This window comes from Strix uralensis, chromosome 3 (genome assembly GCF_047716275.1).
Source record: "Strix uralensis isolate ZFMK-TIS-50842 chromosome 3, bStrUra1, whole genome shotgun sequence".
Classification (NCBI taxonomy): domain Eukaryota; kingdom Metazoa; phylum Chordata; class Aves; order Strigiformes; family Strigidae; genus Strix; species Strix uralensis.
In genome coordinates this window covers 20,292,171-20,310,878 of record NC_133974.1, presented here as the reverse complement: position 1 = coordinate 20,310,878, position 18,708 = coordinate 20,292,171, and the positions used below count along the sequence as shown (strand labels likewise).

At 38.3% G+C, this 18,708-nt stretch overlaps 2 protein-coding genes across 6 annotated transcripts in view; one reads left to right on the top strand and one right to left on the bottom strand.

The window, feature by feature from the left end:
- The window catches only part of EIPR1 (EARP complex and GARP complex interacting protein 1), a 91,376-nt gene extending 88,974 nt beyond the window's left edge, over positions 1-2,402 (bottom strand). For both annotated transcript variants that reach the window (XM_074861632.1, XM_074861633.1), the window contains exon 1: positions 2,295-2,402. In XM_074861632.1, the coding sequence (XP_074717733.1) occupies positions 2,295-2,336 (42 nt within the window). In that variant the 5' untranslated portion in view covers positions 2,337-2,402. The remainder of the gene's footprint in view (positions 1-2,294) is intronic.
- Positions 2,403-2,452: 50 nt separating this feature from the next.
- Positions 2,453-18,708, top strand: part of TRAPPC12 (trafficking protein particle complex subunit 12) — a 55,465-nt gene continuing 39,209 nt past the window's right edge. For all 4 annotated transcript variants that reach the window (XR_012628015.1, XR_012628014.1, XM_074861631.1 and 1 more), the window contains exons 1-4: positions 2,453-2,527; positions 3,191-4,395; positions 9,638-9,754; positions 18,293-18,406. Coding sequence is in view for 2 of the 4 variants with exons in the window: in XM_074861631.1 (XP_074717732.1) it covers positions 3,196-4,395; positions 9,638-9,754; positions 18,293-18,406 (1,431 nt within the window). In the remaining 2 variants the exon portion in view is untranslated. The remainder of the gene's footprint in view (positions 2,528-3,190; positions 4,396-9,637; positions 9,755-18,292; positions 18,407-18,708) is intronic.

The window sequence follows — 18,708 nt, the reverse complement described above, 5'->3', positions numbered from 1 at the left end:
GCTGGTGGATAGCACCCTAGGAGGGATCAGCTTTATGTTCTTATAAACCTGGCCACACTGGATGAAGGTCATATCTGCACAATTACATTCTCTCTGGCAGTGGCCCAAGACAGATTCTTATTTACTGCTGGAGCCACATGTAGCTTCTTAGTCTGCAATCCCTCGTGTAGCTTCTAGATGTCACGGTTGTGTGACATACAACTTTTATGCGTAATAAGAGTAAGAAGTTCCCTCCATCTTTTTAAATAGTTCATAATTTCAAATCTCAACTTTGAAATAAGCTTGTCATAGAGCTGAAGTAAAGATTGGAAATAACAAAAAACCCCACCAAAACCCAAACATAAGAAACAACAACAAAAATTCTTCAAACCGGGCTGAAAAACTCATCTGAAGAGATGCTTTTAGGCACAGTGCTTCTGACACACACTGGAAAGAAGCAGTAGTTGTGATGATGCAGCTAGCCATTATTGTCTATCAACGTAGAAGAAGCCAGGCTTAAAAAGAATAATAATCTTATTAGACCTGGAGATGCAAGTTGGAAGAACCAGACCAATTTTAAGTTTAAGTGTCTCCACCAGAGCCTTCTTCAGAAAGCACAGAGATACAATTTGTTTTAAAGCCACACTGGCAGTTAAAGGAGATCAGAAATAGAACCTTCATCTCTACACTCCTTTTCCGACGTGGCCATAAACTATGTTTTCCTTCCCCACCTTCTCTCTAAATTAATCTCTAAATAAATCTCTATATTTCTCTATAATTCCCTCTAAATAAATCTCTACGGTATTAACTGTAATTACCTCTGATTACAGCCACTTTTAGTCCTTTTGCTTTATCCTCCCACCAGATAGCCCTGTAATACACTTTGGAGAAGAAGAGAAGAGATCTATAGAAGATGTAGGATTTGGAGCAGTGGCAGGGGCACAGGTCCATGGAGGTCCCAGACTTACTATATATGAGACCTACTAGAAAGAAGCTATGAATTTTATTAAGTAGAGAATATATATTCTAGTCTGCAAAAGAGATGTAAGTTTTATTAATTTTGAAGTACGAGTTACAATCATCTCTAGCTAATCACAAAATGATAGCATATTATCAGAGTTCAGTAGATTCAACATTTAGTACAGGCGAGTATTACACACTAGGTCCTATACAAGAGGAAAACCAAACAAATATACAATTTGCTAAGGAGATCTATTGTTATAGTCAGGATTACAGAGCACACCACTCACTAGCCAGGACATCCAAACCTGTTACAAAGAACCTATAAATATTACTTTCCACGAGCACTTTTGTAAAGGTGCCTAAAAAAATAAGTCGATGGGTACACATTTATACTACTACATCTACTGTAGAATGGAAACATTGCTCTGTGAGCTGCCGAAGAAACACAGCGCCTCCTGTTACCACTCTAATGGCAACAACGATAAGCCAGCTGTTGTCAAAGAGAACACGTAACAGCTGAGTAAACCCTTTCTGTGGAAAAGAATCATAAATTATGGTCCCTCTCACCCATACAGCTACCTAGATGTTTATTTTCCCAGAACTTATAGAAACTTCATTAAACACAAGACCTGTGATCCTCTACAAAGATGATCAATAAGTTCCTAAGTTAGACAGTCCTATTTCCTTATAACATTAATATGATGGACAGATTTGTCTTATGGGACAAATGTGGTCATGGAACCCATAGCAAAAGATCCCACAAACTTCAAGCACCTTTACAGTTGGATATAACCAACGAAAATTTGCAACTTATTGGAAACAGTTTCACACCCTCTCCTCAGAAAAGCATTTTTACTTTTTTTTTAATTCCTGAAAAGAAAGAAACAACTGCAAGAATCTCTTTGAGGCTGCCGGTATTTTCCTACCGCCCCAAAGTCAGACAAAGACTCCTCCAGAGGTGGGCCAGGGTCTGATGACAGGGCAGGAGCCCTGCCAGCCAAGCTGTGCACAGCCACGAGAGAGACCACCTCTGCCCTCAGCCCCTGCACCCACACTGGCCCACCTGCCCTGGAAACAGCAAGTTTTAAAGCAGGGATCAACTCCTGCACCCTGATCAGCCGCCTTTAAAACCCCCAACGTGACGCGCAAGTGTCAATAACCATCACGAGACAGTGGTGCCACGGGTAGCGGCTCAGGGGGGCGAGGGGACGCTGGCCTCCCCCTGAGCGGGCCCCACAGCTCCCCCCCGGCACTCCCCTACCTCGCTACACACCCCCAGTCCTACAGCCACCACCTCCCCAGAGGCAGGACCGACATCTGCCAGCCCTCCTTCGGCCTCCCTCCACACCCACCTGGAACTCCAGCCCGTAAATCACTGGCGCATCGTCCTCCATCACGGCCCCGCCACACGGCACCCCCGCTACCCACCGGCCTTTCTGGCCCTCGGCGCTGCCCGTCGCTCGCCGCTTCCGGGAGGTGTGCTCGCGCGTGCGCACTCCCGCACGCCCGGCCCACGGCGCAGGCGCAGTGAGGAGCGGCGCTCGGCGCGGCTGCGGAGAGGGGGTGTCGCCGCCGCGGCGCGGAGGTGAGGTGAGGGGAGGGGAGGCGAGGCGAGGCGAAGGGAGGGCAGGGCAGTTTGCTTGCGTGATTCTGTTGCTGGCTGAGGGGCGCCCGGGTAGGGGCTGAGGTGGCCTCGGGGTTCTGGCCTTGAGGAAGGGCGGCGCCCCGCCCCCCCGCCGCGGGCTGCGCCAGGCGGAGGCAGTGAGGGAGGCCGCGCCCACCCCGCCGCGGCGCTGTCAGGGCCGGGGGTGCCCCGCGGTGCTGCTGGAGGCAGAGCCGATCCCCGGGAGCCCGCGGTTGCGGGGCGGGCGGCGGCCGAGGCCCCGGGCTCAGCAGCCTGCACCGGTGGCAGCCGTAAACGCGCGCTTTCCTTTTCTTAAACGGGAACCGAGCTAGATTTTGCGAGCAGAAGAGCAAATATCGTTTTATCTGTGTTTAGGGGGAGGGGTTCGCTCTTTTATCCCAATATTTTTGCGACTTGCTAAAAGGATAAGGAGAAAACCTTTTTCAGAATTAATTTATTCTGTGGACATATGTTAAATTAAAGATGTCAACTTGTGAAACTACTATATTTTTAAAGCAAGAATTTCAGTATTTCTGTAATAATTAGAAGTTTCAGGGTGACACCAGGACAGTACCTTAGTAATAAAACTAATACTTGTTTTGGTGGGGATTTTTCCCTCTTCAGCTGCCATGGAGAATAATGAAAATAAAGCTAAGGATGCGAAGAGCACCTCGGATGAAGATGACAGCGGAGACATAGTTCAGCAGAAAACTCGTGAGGAAATTCTTTTTCATGAGGAAACCATTGATCTTGGTGGAGATGAATTTGAGTCTGAAGGGAATGAAACTGTATCAGAAGATTCAAATAACTTTGTAGATAAACTTAATGAACAAATGATGGAGAGTGTAATTATTTCTGATTCTCCAAACAACAGTGAAGATGACACAGGTGAACTTGGTTGTCTCCAGGAGATTGTAGAGCAGATGGAAGCTAAAGATAATCAAAAAACACAAGATGAAGTGGATAAAGAAGAGTTTTTAAGTAATGGAAGTGAAACTGAACATGAAGAAACCCCCAAAGACGTTTCTGAGATTGGAACAGATGATCAGGAAGAATCAATTCAGGAAGAGGTGAAGGAGGAACCAAAGTTGGGAGACAATGTTCATGTTGAAACAAAACCTAATAATACTGATGAAAGTAAACCTGAGGATGAGATATTGTCACCTGGTACCAGCAAATCATCTTCTGAGGTTGAGCCTATTCCTGTGTGTACCATCTTCAGCCAAGCAAACAATGTAAATACCCAACCACAGTTGTTCCTACCTGATGGTTTTGAGCCTCAGATGGTAAAATCTCCCAGTTTTAGTAGTATAATTGAGACTCCAGTGAAGTCAAATCCGCAGGTGGTTCAACCAAGTCCAAGTCTAAGCAAGTTCTTTGGTGATACTGTTAACACTAATACTTTAGCTTCTGATTTTTTTGATTCATTTACCACATCCAATTTTATTTCTGTTAGTAATCCCAATGCAAGTTCTTCAGTTCCAGAGCAAATGTCTTCTCTTTCTAATGGTGGAGACAGTTCTTGTGCTTCACCTAACCCTGCTTTCTCTGTGCGAAATGGGAGACCTGAAGCAGGTGGTCCTCCATCATCTGTAGAAATAACTCAGTCCCCCCAGCCGTTCTCACAAATCCAAGCTGTTTTTGCTGGGAGTGATGACCCATTTGCCACAGCCTTAAATATGAGTGAACTAGATAGAAGAAATGATGCTTGGCTTCCTAGTGAGGAAACCAGAAATGTTCTCATTTCAGTTGCCACACAACAGTACAGCACGGTGTTTATAGATAAAGAGAATCTCACCATGCCTGGATTAAAATTTGATAATATCCAGGTAAGAGTCTATTATTGTATCTTAGTGTATGATTATATTTTAGAAATATTATGTAAGAGCTGTCCAATTATCTGTATATCATAGTGCTTCATATTGTTGCTGATGGTCACCTTGTGTGTATTACTTCAGTCCTTATTGGAAAATTTAATGTTGCTGCCTACTTATACATGAAGGCGCTAAAACTACATTTGATTTATTCATAGTGAAATTTGCTGGGTCCGTTGAAAACCAGTGTTGACAGTTTCCATAGAATCCAAAGCTGGTTGTATTTTTAAGTAGCTTGTTTCTGGTCCTCATAGTTTGTAAGATAATACTTGCATTTGGAATATATACAAAATTAGTATGCTGTACTACAAAGTCTGAAAGTAGACAGCTTTCATTGCTTCTGGAATTCATTGTTGCAACCAAGTGGGAAATAACATTTTTCGATGATGTTCACAGTGGTCTCAATAATGTTAACACTGACTGAAATTACATCATTTGTATGTGCAAATGGAAAGATACGACCTCTAAGAAAGACTGAGAGCTGGAGCAAGCTACTGGGAATGGATAACCCCAAAATTAAAGGGAAATCTCCATATGAGATCATGAAGGAAAAAACATAGTAGCAAAAAATCATTTCTTTGTCTTCTATCAAAGTTCCCAACTGGTGAGAAGGCATAAAAAGTTTTTTCAGAATTTGAGAATTTCACTGGGCTCTGTTCAGTAATTCTCATGAAGCAATTTTATCCTGGCTGCTCAGGCAAGGCTAACTATTGTAACGGAAATTTTTTTGTTTTTTGAAACAGGCTAGCCCTACTCTTTTGTATCTATGTCTCTGAATAATAGAATTGTCTAGAGATATGGCGTTGACGGTTTGGATGCTTTAATCCTTAATTGTAGCATAACAAAGATTATCAGTCAATAGTCAAATACAAGCAGAGAGCAGTCTCCAGTAACTTCCCAATCTGCAGGAACTGTCAGAAAAGCTTCTATAGTGAATCAGATCCAGATCTGTAGCTGAATTATCTGACAAATCTCATAGAATGTTTTGGGTTGGAAGGGACCTTAAAGATCATCTAATTCCATCCCCCCTGCCATGGGCAGGGACACCTTCCACTAGATCAGGTTGCTCAATGCCCCATCTAGCCTGGCCTTGAACACTGACAGGGAGGGAGCAGCCACAACTTCTCTGGGCAACCTGTTCCAGTGTCTCACCACCCTCACAGTAAAGAGTTTCTTCCTTATATCTAATCTAATCTTAGGTTTCTGTCACAAGCAACAAATGATACCAGTTTTAGACATATGCCATGCTGCTGCTACTTCTTGGATTACATTTATCTTAAAACACTTATTTGTCATCACAGAGCCCAATAATTGGTGTGAAAGAAAGCACTGTAATAGGAAGCTCCTATTCTCCACTCCTCCCCAAAAGAATGGAAGGGTCCTTCCCACCTTCCCCAAAAAATCTCTTAGACCTTGACATGTAATTCAAGAGTGTGTAGTATTTCTCTTCTGACAGCTAATGGGATGGACAGAAGGAATGATCCCTTCTGCTGGTCCCAAGGGTAAGGGCCTCCTTATTGCAGGCCTCCTTTTTTACAAATAGTTCTCTCTCACCTTCCTCAGTCCAGTCAAGGATTAAAGGCTTGTTTGTGCTGATGATTCCATGAATCTGGGCACATGCATATATGCAGATCTACCATTTAGTACATAATTGAAAAGGAGACGTTACAGCAGTGTCCATTGTGATGTATTTCCACAGTAAGACCTGATGTCAAATCATCAGTGGAATTAAAGGGTATTCCTGCTGCTTTCTGCATCGATTATAATTTATAAGCAGTCTCACAGGCATGTCAGCAGGGACAAGTTTTGAAGTGCTTTATGTTTATACAAGTTTCCTCACTTCCAGTTACTGCTTTTCAGTGGCCTGAGTGCATGCCTTGACTGACCTGACATCCCCTACTTTGGTATCATTGTTCCATACACTTCTAGTACTGCAAATTGTGTATTTACCTGAAATTATAATTGTAGAGTACTTGAAATGTCAACTGAAACATTGTGGGAGGCATGTTTTCAGCTTTAAATCAGCTTCCAACAATGGTCATTAAAGCTTTGGTATGAATAGCTTGCTAATGCTAAATGTTAATGTGAGATGTTAAACCAGGCTGTGTGCAGTTCACAGAGAAGTTTGTTTGAAAAAGCATTTACAGTGAACTGTAAGTTCTTCAGTGAAGGACTGAAACTTTGTATGACATACTGAAGAGTTCAGTACTGTTTTTTTTTCCTCTGCTCACTCAGAAAGTGTATCCTAGAGTCATAGAATACCAGGCTAGAAGGGACCTCAAGGATCATCTGGTCTAACCTTTCTTGGCAAAAGCTCAGTCTAGACAAGATGGCCCAGCACTCTGTCCAGCTGAATCCTAAAAGTGTCCAATATTGGGACATCCACCACTTCCCTGGGGAGATTATTCCAATGCTTGATTGTTCTCATTGGGAAACATTTTTTCTCTTGTGTCCAGTCAGAACCTCCCCAGGAGTAACTTGTAACCATTACCCTTTATCTTTTCCATGTGGCTCCTTGTAAAAAGGGAGTCTCCATCTTTGTTGTAGCCACCCTTTAAATACTGGAACATGGTGATAAGGTCTCCCCTAAGCCTTCTCTTCTCAAGGCTGAACAAACCCAATTCTCTCAGCCTTTCTTCACACAGCAGGCTTCCCTGTGCTTTGATCATCTTTGTGGCCCTCCTTTGGACCCTCTCCAGCCTGTCCACAACTTTCTTGTATAGCAGGGACCAAACCTGAACACAGTTCTTATTACAAGTGTGTTGTTTTAAAAGCTCACCAAGAAAAATATAAAATGTTCTTGATTTTAGCTGTGTGATACTTTTTGCTGATCATTCAAGAAACATTTTTTTAAACTATCTTGGATTGCATATGGTACAGATTATCGGTACCTGTGCTCTCCAAGTGTGGGAACAAGTTGGAGTGCTGCTTTTTATGTTCTTTACATTATGCCTTTCTTCATCAGTTACTGTCTGCTCTCATTATGCCCTTTGTTTCATTACATTCATTTGTAATGTTTCCTTCTCCAAAGTACTCTGGGGGGGATTAAAGATTCTTTAGTATTTATGTCATTTTGCACACTCTGTCTCTTCTTAATCTTCAGACTCTTCTATCTGAAAGGTGGAAATCTTGTTTATTCATAGGGTAAGTGACAGCATTTACAGGTAAAAATTTTCCATGTAGTGAAACAATAGTTGCAGTCTCATTCCTCAAGAAACTAGACAGAAAACACAAATGTATTTCCCATCACTGTCTGTGGGCAAAGTGCAAACATTTAATATCATTCATCTTTCCCATAGCTAAGCTTTACTGTATTTTATGCAGCTCACCTTTTTTTAGGCAGAAGGCTCTGTGGCTTTCTTCCTGCTCTCTGTGCTAAGAGCTTGCTACCTCAGTTCTTCGAGTGAATGTTTTCATGATCCTTTAGAGGGATATTTGTAAATATTCCTTTGTATGCTTACATTTTTGCATAATCACTTTCTGCTTAATAACATCTTAAATATTAAACGCTTGTTCTAGTTACCATAAATCTGAAAAGATATAATGGAATTAAAACAAATTGCAGGGAGAGGAGGGATAGTAAGGAGTGCAGAGGTTGTCTCTTGTGAGTGGTATCTAAAAGGAAGAGAACCTTTTGGTTTACAAGAGCAATAATGATCTAAAATTCAAAAAGAATCAAGGTAAGTAGAGGATTATGATTTGCTGGTTTTTATAGCAAAGGAGCTGTTGAATAATAAGCATAACAAAAGGAGTTACTGTTCTGCAGCCCATGTAACTGTTTTTAAGTTGTAGACTTCACTGCCCTCGGATGTACTTTTGTTCAGAAAAACAGACTGAAAATGAGCACAGGTGGACCATAAAGTTCTGGTTGCTTTAAATTGGGAAAGACCAATATGAGCGTATCCTGTTTCTTACACTGTTTCCACGAACATCTGCTGTTCACTGACAGGATGGTGAATCAGATCTTTACTCTGGCTGAATGTGGATTATAAATTACTTTCTGTTTAAAAACAAAAGATAAGTATTTTGTTGTATATTGCTGATAATTTTCCTTATTTTCAGATGTTTGCGTTTCTAGAGTAAAAACATAAGATTGGCAAAAATCTTACAGAAATAATTTCTGTTACCTGCTTTTGGCACGTGGTGACTTCTGACACCATAGGGGATTCTCTTGTATACAGTAATGGATACAGTCCAGGCAAGACTAGGACACTCCCCCCCGCGCCCTGTCCTGCACTGTGTTGGCAGACATGGTACCTGAAGAGTGCGCAGGCAGTAGTAGCACAGTTTTCAACATCTGGCAATGCATGGTCTACAGTTTTTCAGTAGGTGCTTGATATTACGTTTGAAGTTCTTGACTGCCTGTTGAAAATCTCTAGTACGCAGAACCACAGGGATGTCAGCCAGCAAATGGGAAGGCACAGAAATTGATAGCTGAACAAAGATTAGAAGGGGAAATTGAGGCACAGAGGGTGCCATGTACAGTTATTCTGTTTATTGCTAGCAAAGCTGGAAACAGAACCTGGATTTGGACATTCTTCTTCTTAGCTGCTCCATGTTGTAAAATGTAGAATTAATCTTGTCTAACTTCAGAAAACTCTTTCAAATGTCTACTTCTCAAGTAGTCTCAAGTCTTCAAGTCACTCATCTCAGATAACCCAATTTCTCTGACTGATTCCTGCAGTTAATTCTTTGAAATTAAGAATACTTGTTGCAGGGTTGCTGTTTTCCTGGTTTTATGATCTCTCAAAGTTAATTTTCTGTGGGTACTTAAGGCTAGCTGATTATGTGCACATTTAGCTTTGATCAGTAGATTGCACCTTTCAACAGTAATAGTCATTATGAAAACCTGTAAAACTTGCTATGTTTTGTAAGATTTTTGAGGAGCATTTTGTAAGTTCTTTGAAGAATAATATAGGAGAAGCAAATAAGCCTGAATGTTTCTATGCTAACTGAAACCTAAACATTGGAAAAGAGAATATAGCAAATAATGTAGAGTAAATCTGGAAGTTTTCATTAAAGTGCTGTAAATATATATGCATTTGTATTAATTTCACACAAAGAGTATTGGAAAATAAGTATTTCTCAAGGGGAAGAAACTATGTTGCTCAGCTTTAATTCAACATTTTATTTTCCTAAAATAATGTTGAAAAGTATCTTGTTATGTTTCTTCTTTTTCTGTTCCATGAACACCAAGGGAGATGCAGTAAAAGACTTAATGCTTCGTTTCTTGGGGGAGCAAGCTGCAGTGAAGAGACAAGTTTTAAACGCCAACTCTGTAGAACAGTCATTTGTAGGCTTGAAACAGCTAATTGTAAGTAATGATCTTTGTACTTCGATATATTTTAAATACCATGCTTCCCTCAAGATAATTGGGAGCTACTGACTGCGAGGAGAAATTAAAAAAAAAAATTCTACATATCCGGCTATTCATGATCCTGCAAATGTACTAGCCAAAGTACAGTAGTTTTTCATGGGAATGATGCTGGGGTTTAAATATTCGGTTTTAAATGACCTAGTTAACTTTCAATATGCAAAAGTTAGAAAAAAGGTAACTTTAAGTTACTGTGAATTTTATCAGCTGTTAATTTTTATGTAATGTAAATGGTTGCAAAACATTTTAATCGTGCTTTTGCTTAACTGTGTATGTATTATTTATGTTTTCACCTTAGTGTTTTACAGAAGGTAAGACATACCAGTTGTTGTAAATGGTAAGCAAAGCTGATGTGATAATTTCCACTGCTTTAATTTTTTATTTCAGTGCAGGAAAACTAAACTAAATTACTTCCAATGAAAGCTTAATTTTCTCTAAGTTAAAATCCTTTCCTTGATGTAAACATTTTGGACCTGGAAATAGTTGCATCTAGCTGCTTTGTGAACCTTGCCTTGTTCTTTAAACCATTGTGTTCCTGTATGAAACTCATTACTGTTACATGACTGAGCCTTACTTAATCTGTTGAAATGTAAAAATATTTTAGGCTTATTTTATTTATGAAAAAATGGATTAAAAATTACTGAGGAAAAGCAGTGAGGAATTATAAGCATTAGGACAGTCTGTATTTAGTATTTAACATCTTTTAATTTAATTTTGTTACATTACACGTAAAGCTCCGGAAGAAACTTTGTCATGCTAGGAAAACTCTAGGTGGTCTCCACAAGCATTGTTAAAGGAATTCAGAGGTAATTTTGGAAACTAAACCTGAAAAAACAGATTGTAATCTCCATCCTGGAGACAGGCTTTTTTTATTTGTCTCAATGTTTTGCTTAACTTGGGAGTTTGGAGGGGAAAAAAAAGGTCTTACTAAGAAGTCTTGTCCCCATCAGTGTCTAAGTAGGAAAAGCCTTTTTCTGCACTTCCTTTCCCTCTTGCAGAAGAGAAGTTTTGGCGTATGGGGAATGTTTTTCTATTTGGCCTGGTAGCTGTGTCCATGCTAAATGTTCTTCTGTGTTGCAGACCATCTTGTACCTTAAATACAGTGCTGCCACTGATAATGTTTTAGCTTTGAGTGTGCTCTTAAGCTCCAGTGTTAAGGCTTTTAGGATCAAGGCAGAGAAGATAGGAGGCAATCTGCAGCTATCACACTTTTTGCTACCTATAGCAGATTTTTTTTAAAACTTGTCTTATTAGAAGGGTTTTTTTGATAAAATTGCAGCCATTCAGCCAGAAGTTGGGATGTTCTTCAGCTTTCAAGGCTTCCAATCATTATCTGTTAGTTGTTCTTGAGTATGCAACATAACTATTTCTCAGATTTGTTTGCAGATCTGTTTCTTTTTATGTAAAGTAGTTTTATTATTATTATTTATTATTATTAAAAAATAGGTTGGTTTTTTTTTTTTCCTTGCAAACATTGCTATTTTTCTTGAAATTCTTAATGTTGAAATTTGTTTTCTGATTGGCAACAGTATTAAGGGTAAAAGGTATTTCAGACTTAGAAACATTAAAATCCCATGCTAGATTATTAATTAAAAAGATGTGTGCTTTTTACATACACAGTAGTCCAGAATGACATATAAGTGCTCTGTTACCAGCCACCAATTTTACTTTCTTTATGAGTGGATTCCTGACCAGATCAATTCAGTGAATATATTTTTTCATGCAAAGACCACTTACAGGGAATATTTTCATTAACATCTGGATAAAAACTGGTGAAAGTTGGGAATATTGCTGTACAATTTCCATAAAGTTAAGATTTTTTTTTTTCCTTAGCTGTTTGTTATCAATATGAACTATACAGGAACATAAGAATTAATGAGATTGTTTCAGTCACCCAATTCAGTTGCTTGTAGCGATGGACAGAAGAGAAATGCATAGAATTAGGATAGACTTCGGCTTCAGACTGATACCTATTATTTAGGTGTTTACATGTGAGCTGATGTCTGAACTCTTAGGTCAAAACAGATCTAATCAGTACATTTACTGATCACATCTAAATTTAGATGCGTAAATCTGGGATCCCATCTAAAAGGTTCAAGAACTATCACGTGTTGTAGGAAGACACCAGTGGCAGCTGAAACCAAAAGTGAATGTTAAGTCCTGTTATGAAGAAATTTATTAGGTTAAAATTCTTAGATGATCTTGGGTGAACTCTCTTGTTACGAGAAAAAAGCAAAAGAAAAAAATACAGAAGCAGTATTCAAAGCCTGTCAGCTCCAGAGGAAAATGCTTCATTTGTATCTGGTTACTGTTTTAATCCTGTACAGATGGGAAGAGCATGCTAAATGGCTCATCAGTATCCCAAATCATCATACCACAGGTCTTCAGCTGCAACTCTGGAGCACCTCTATTCTACCATACAATTGCTTCTGTTAGCTTATTTGACTGTTTTAACAAATACAGATACATTGCTACTACTTTCGAAGGCTATTCCAGAACTTCATTCCTTTGGTGGTTAATCAAAGGAATTCTAATCAATCCTCTCTCAAAATCTTTTTTTCTAATCAAAGATAAAGTTGTTTACAACAATTTAAGTGTTTTGATCTCGTGTTGCTTTTTAAGTCATTTTCTGTTCTCAATATTTGCTTCCTCTCCCCTGCTATTTTGTATGGGTAGACAGCAGTGACATTTCCACTTCTCAGATTTTCTTTCTAAAGGCAAAAATAACTCTTCTCTAGTCATCTCATCATGGATGTCTTCATAATCATCCTCGGATCTCTTCTCAGAATCTCTTCGTATTGAAGCTAACATCTTTTTATTATAACTGTCCAGAACTCAGCATGTTATATTGTAAGTTACATGGCTTTCCAAGCTAGTGATTGTGTTTTACCTGTTCTATTACTCTGATACTGTAAATCATCTGATCCCTTTTTAATGCCGTGGTCCTTACATATATTGACAATACGATTACATCTACAAATGCAGATACCAGCTCTGTTCACCAGCATCACAAAATAATATGTTAAATTGGATTGATTCCAGTGTACATCCTTAAGTAGTAACTTCTCACCTTCCTTACAGAAGTTCCAGTAAAAACCATTTACTTGTACAAGTTAAAAAATAGTTCTGTGGGTAAGATGAAGTTAGTGCTCACAGCAAAGAATGTTGGAGACTGAAGTCCTTTTGGGGGGATCATAGTGCAAAGTCTGCAGAAGTTTCCTCAAGTACTATTAGTTGTCAGAAAACAAATGTTATCAAGAATGTAGTAAGCTGAACTTCTAAAGGTGCACCTTTTCTGAGGAGACCACCAACAGCAGCATCATTTCTAAGACTAATAGTTGTTCACCAGGAACTGAACTCATTAAACTCAGCTAACAAAATTGTTTGCTCAGCATGAAGTTGGTCTCTCGTTGATTTGAGTGAGATTTGTACCAGTAACCCAAAGATGAATAAATGGTTTATTGAACAACTGTACTTTCACATTTTCAGTTTCTGCTATGGAAAGGGTAACAGTGGATTGGAAATGCTTTACTGGTAGGGTAATGGTGCAGAGGTTGTGCGGTTGCTAGTTGTAGAACTTTGAGGCTTTTAAGAGATATAGGAGTGCTGGAGTGGTCTAGCAAAGTAATTCTATAAATGTGTTTATCATTGAGGTGATAACTTGTAAGTAGTTACACATCTGTAGAGGATAAGTGTTTATATTTTTCAACTGAAAACAGAAAATCAGAGTTTTCAGTTTCTGAAAAAATTTATTAATCTGGTATAGGAATATTTATTTACCTCTAAAGCAAATAAATGTAAGCAAGAGCTTATCTTCACGGAGTTGCTTTGTTTTACAGCGGGAAATAAAAATTATGCATACAAGGTTCAAGCTGCAATTATGTTAGCTCCTGTTCCACATTTTAGATTAATTGTTTACTCTCATTTGAACAAAGAGCACAGTATTTCTTGTTAGAGACCTTTCTGGTATTTTGAGTTGTAAGTTGTTGGCAGCCACAGGAAAATTATGTCTTTGATAGTTGTCATACCTAAAAGAAGACTACAGTGTCTTGCCACTATGAATACGCAATGTTTGCCCTAAGTATGCAATCATTTCTTCAAGCTACTAGACCAGGAAAGGGTTACTAACTACATTTTCTTAACTGATGTGGAAGTGCTCTACCAATGTAATTTACAGGGGAGAAGAATGTCATAGCTAGTGGAGGAGGACATTTTAATCACTTTAATGGTGTTACATGTAGAGTTAATGACTCCCTTTGAGTCTATTTTAAAAAAAATCATATACTGTTACTTTTGCACGTGATTAATGTTGTGCCCTTACATATATTTTCAAATATAAAAAACTTGGATACAGTGGTATAGCATACATATTCACTTTAATAAGTTAGAAATTATCCTTAAAAATACCGAGGGGTGTGTTCCTTTATTTCTAAATCAGTGAACAATTTCCAACGTTTTTGTAGCTGATTTGAGAGAAGATGTGAGACACAGGTAGCACAAACAGTAACTGGACGCTTGTGGGAGAGGTTGCATTTCTACACTAAAAAGCATCAGTTTATTGGAAAAAATTTCAGTGACTTACCTCTGAGTCAGAATTGTTTTCCCGAGAGACTGAATAATGTTATAAATTGTCTTCATGTATCAGGTGAGTTCCCTCTCTACTGAACACGTTTTCTGTAGATGTCCAGTCTGCTTGACAGAAGAATTCCACCTGGGTATTAGTCCTATTTGTTTCATCATCTAAGCTTCACTGCTTTCATTCAGGAAGACAGTGTACAGTATTGTATACAAAGGAGAAATACAAACACTTCTGCAATCATATGTCTAAGATCTTTGTTCAACAGTAATTTAAAAAATCAAGCAAAATTGACCTGCATGGGGAGACTTCCAAGGAACAGTTGTATATGTGAGACAGTGGTATGCAGCTATTCAGTAGTATTCCTTTCAGTCCAAATCTGAATATCTTCATAATAGAATGAAAATGCAGTCTTTCAGATATAGTGAAAACTGATAATTAAAGTTATTATGACACTTTATTAGAAAAGGAAGAAATGTAAAAAATGTTTTTTCATACAGACTGCAATTTTGGCTTGTATTGGGATGTTTTAGTCAATTGGAAGTTTTCTTCATTTCTGAATCTAAAAAATATAACATCTTCAGTGCTATTCTTGTCTTTGAACTATTAACATTCTAGTGTTAGTCACTGGAATTCTTTTCTACCCTACATCCCATTCCTTCATCCCGCTTTATAGAAAATAGGCTTATTGAAGGCATTGGGATGTAGAGAGTATCTGTTACTTTTAACTTTGACCAAATGGACTAGAAGCATTACCAGATCTTTAGATGTGGATTTATCAGAATTTATAACTCGTATTGTTGACTCCATTTCAGATGGTTTTTAGGCTGTTTCCTTTTATTGCTTTAATAATAGGGGATCATCATAGCCTTATCTGGGTTCTTATTTTGAAAACGGTGGAATGCAAGTCAGTAAAATGAGGAGTTGAGTGTTGATCACCTTACACCTTTTTTATCTCTTAAAACTGCAGATACAGTATTTGATTAGGTTGGAAGTGCGATCAAAAGAAGCAGTAAGATAATATACTGTATTTGTTACAAAAAAGGCATGTCAGATTTGTGTGCCAGGTAAGCTCTCATTGAAGGGGGGAAGAGTGGGCATGGAGGGGCGCTCTAACACACAAGTCTATCACCTCAAGCTCCATAAAACTTTTAGTTCTTACCTCTACAGGGTAATAGCCTGACAAAATCCTGTCATTACTCTTTACTTTTTTGATTTAAACCTAGAGTCATTGTATTCAAATCTCAGACATCTTAAGACGTTCAGTGAAAGACAAAAAATTATTGGGCTGTTCTGTCTTTCGTGAGGAAAAATATAAATCCTTTTTATTTGAAACCGGTTTTACTATGCAGTTCCCCATCTGTATGTAAATCTCCCCCAGGACCTGTTCTGATTTTGCAAAAAACAGAGAAGTTCTGCAAGAAATAATGCAGTTGCTTTGTCTGTTGGATGGCTAATCTCCTTGTCCTGGCTTTGGTGTGTGTACAACAGTCAGTACTGAAATACTTTGTTTTTTCTTAATTTTTGGTTATGTTATATGGACCAAAAAAAATCCCTTCACAAGTTAATCATCTGGACTAGTAGTGTGTAAAAAGCACAGAAACCATATAGGCTCGTGTCTTTCATTAAAAGAACAACAGCTCCATACTTTTTGTGGAAATAAAGATTTGCTAATATCATGTGTGAAGTTCTCTTCTGCCAGGCTGGTCCTGCGTTAGTGAACTATTTTGCAATAATATTTGGTTGACGGTATTTCTGTAGGAGAAAATAATTATTTCATACAATTGCTGCTGGACAACCATATCCTGATCATCATAGAATAATTATTTTATTCTTTGAGATTATTCATCAGTATTTTTAATGGTATATCTGAAGCTGTAGTAGCCATATTTGCTTTGAGCCTCTACTTACGACTTACAAACAAAATTCATCCCTAGTACTTTCAGGAACAAGGGACCCGGGTTGTTAGGACCGTGTGGCTGTAGACAACAGGAAATGTGAAAGTGACTGAACTGCAAGGTTTTGAGGGGTGTTTGGAATAACTGGATAAAGATTTCTGGTGGGCTGGCAACTCTGGCAACTGTAAGTCTTGTACAATTTGCCAGAGATAATAATGTGTCCTGCTAATTTCAAATTAAGTTATACTGCCAGCAGCCTTCTATTAAGCTTCCACAGAGAATTAAGCTCCATGACCAGCAGGCAGCTCTAATTTTAAAATCATAAATATCATGTTTCATTTTCCAGAAAAGACTTTTTACGGTGGTTGTCAGACTTGCTTCTCCTGGCTGTCTTGTTCTGTAGAGAAAAAGTGGGTTTTGTCCATGCCTGAAATAGAATTTTTAAAATTGTAGCACCTAAGTTTGTCATAAATGTTCCATTATTATTTTTGGATCCTAACTCTCATTTGGGAAGAAAAGTTGAGTGGCTTCAGAGTCTGTGTCCACTTCTGTTCTAAGGATAATAAATTAATTTGTGTCTCAGAAGAGGAATGCATTTCAGGTAATCCATGTCAGTGTGTCTTTCTGCTTTTCTAAATTGATACAGATAAATGTTGAAGGATATTATAAATGCATTATCAATTCCCACTCTTCCATAAAAGCATAGATGTCACAGAAGCTTCTATGCTGCTCCGTAGTCTTGCTGTCAGCCAACTTTGTCATTTTCAGTGGAACTCAAATTTTTATCTGGGATTTGACAATGCAGGGCAGAGAGAGATGAGGTGGTCAGTGCATGGTGATGTCTGTAGTGGGCCTTTGAACTGTAAGGCTGCAAAATGGGGGCCAGAGTGTATGAAAACTCTTCAGCTGTTACTACTAGCTTTTCTGTGTAACTGCTGCATTGACATGTTTTCTAAACTCTAACCATTGGAGAGAATGTAATATAATACCAATTCAAGGTCAGTACCTGAACTTTGCCACCACCAATATAGATACATTCTATTTCTTTACATTTCATCAGACAACATGACAGTTTTCTATTACATTTATTATTTTTTTGTATGTATTTAAGAAACTATTTGAAAAAAATTACTTTCAGGAACAAGATGCATATGTTTTATAATAACCTGCTGGATACATGTCTCTGGAAAAACTTCTATATGAGAGAAAAGTATGATAGCTTAAAACCTGTGAAGTGTTAGTCTGTGTTTTAAATTTTTGGTGGTGTTAGCTATTTACATGGCTTCATTAGCATATACAAGGCAGAAACATTAATAGTGTGACAGTGTGATAAGATGGTTTGACTTGTCTAACTAGGAATGATTTGGTTTATTAATAAAAAAATATAGTTAAGAATATTTTTAAGTTAGACATGTAGTGGAAATTCAGGTGTTTGTATTTTATGTGTGAAACAATTGTTACTGTTCTGAATTTATCATTTTATGCATTGTATTGTTTCTTGTCCTTTGTTATTTATTGATAGGAATTCTGTGTCCTGGGCAATGTTAGGAAAGTCTATTTTCATTAAATGAACAGCACTAGGGGTTATAATCTGAAATACTGAAGTCAGTGATGTAGGAATAGGCGTTAAGTATTTTGTAACAGAGTAACTTGGGCGTAATTACTGAAATATGGCTGGCATTTTTCTTCTCCTTTTGAGGATAAAACAAAATTGTGACTATTATATTCAAGTATATTAGCAAACATGATATAGCTTTAAGTTTAGAATCCCATATGGTGTTGTATATTATTTTGTTTTAGTGATCTGATGGTGTTAATGCTTGATTTCACTTCTTGCCTAATTAGATGTGCAGCTTTGACAAATGACATTCTGCTTCTCACTGGCCAGCTCTCCTGACCTTGTCATTATTACTGATGGGTACATGTAGCTGCTTCAGGCAAAATAAGCAGTTGTACATTTTAGGGACTTTATGATTTTGCTACTTACTCTTTTCTTCTTCCCAGAGCAGTAAAAACTGGAGGGCAGCAGTTGACTTGTGTGGGCGGCTCCTAACTGCACATGGTCAAGGCTATAAAAAAAGTGGGCTACCTACTAACCACACAACAGATTCTTTACAGGTACGTTTAAAGATACACCCTTGTTTTCCAACAGTATTCACTGGGATTTTTTTTAACATGATCAAACAACTTTTGCTAATTGTTACCAAAAAACTGAGCTTATGAAAGCATTGTAGCAAGTCACTTTTTATGTTTGATTGAGTAGGTCTTCCTTTAAAACATATTTTTTGTTTAAAGTAAAATTATATCTTGATTGTATGTTTTTAAAGGTAATCACACTAGTAAAAAGGAGTGTGTTTTGCTATCTTGGAAGACTCACTGTGCTAAAGTTCATGCACACTATCTAGGTTTTGAACTTTGTA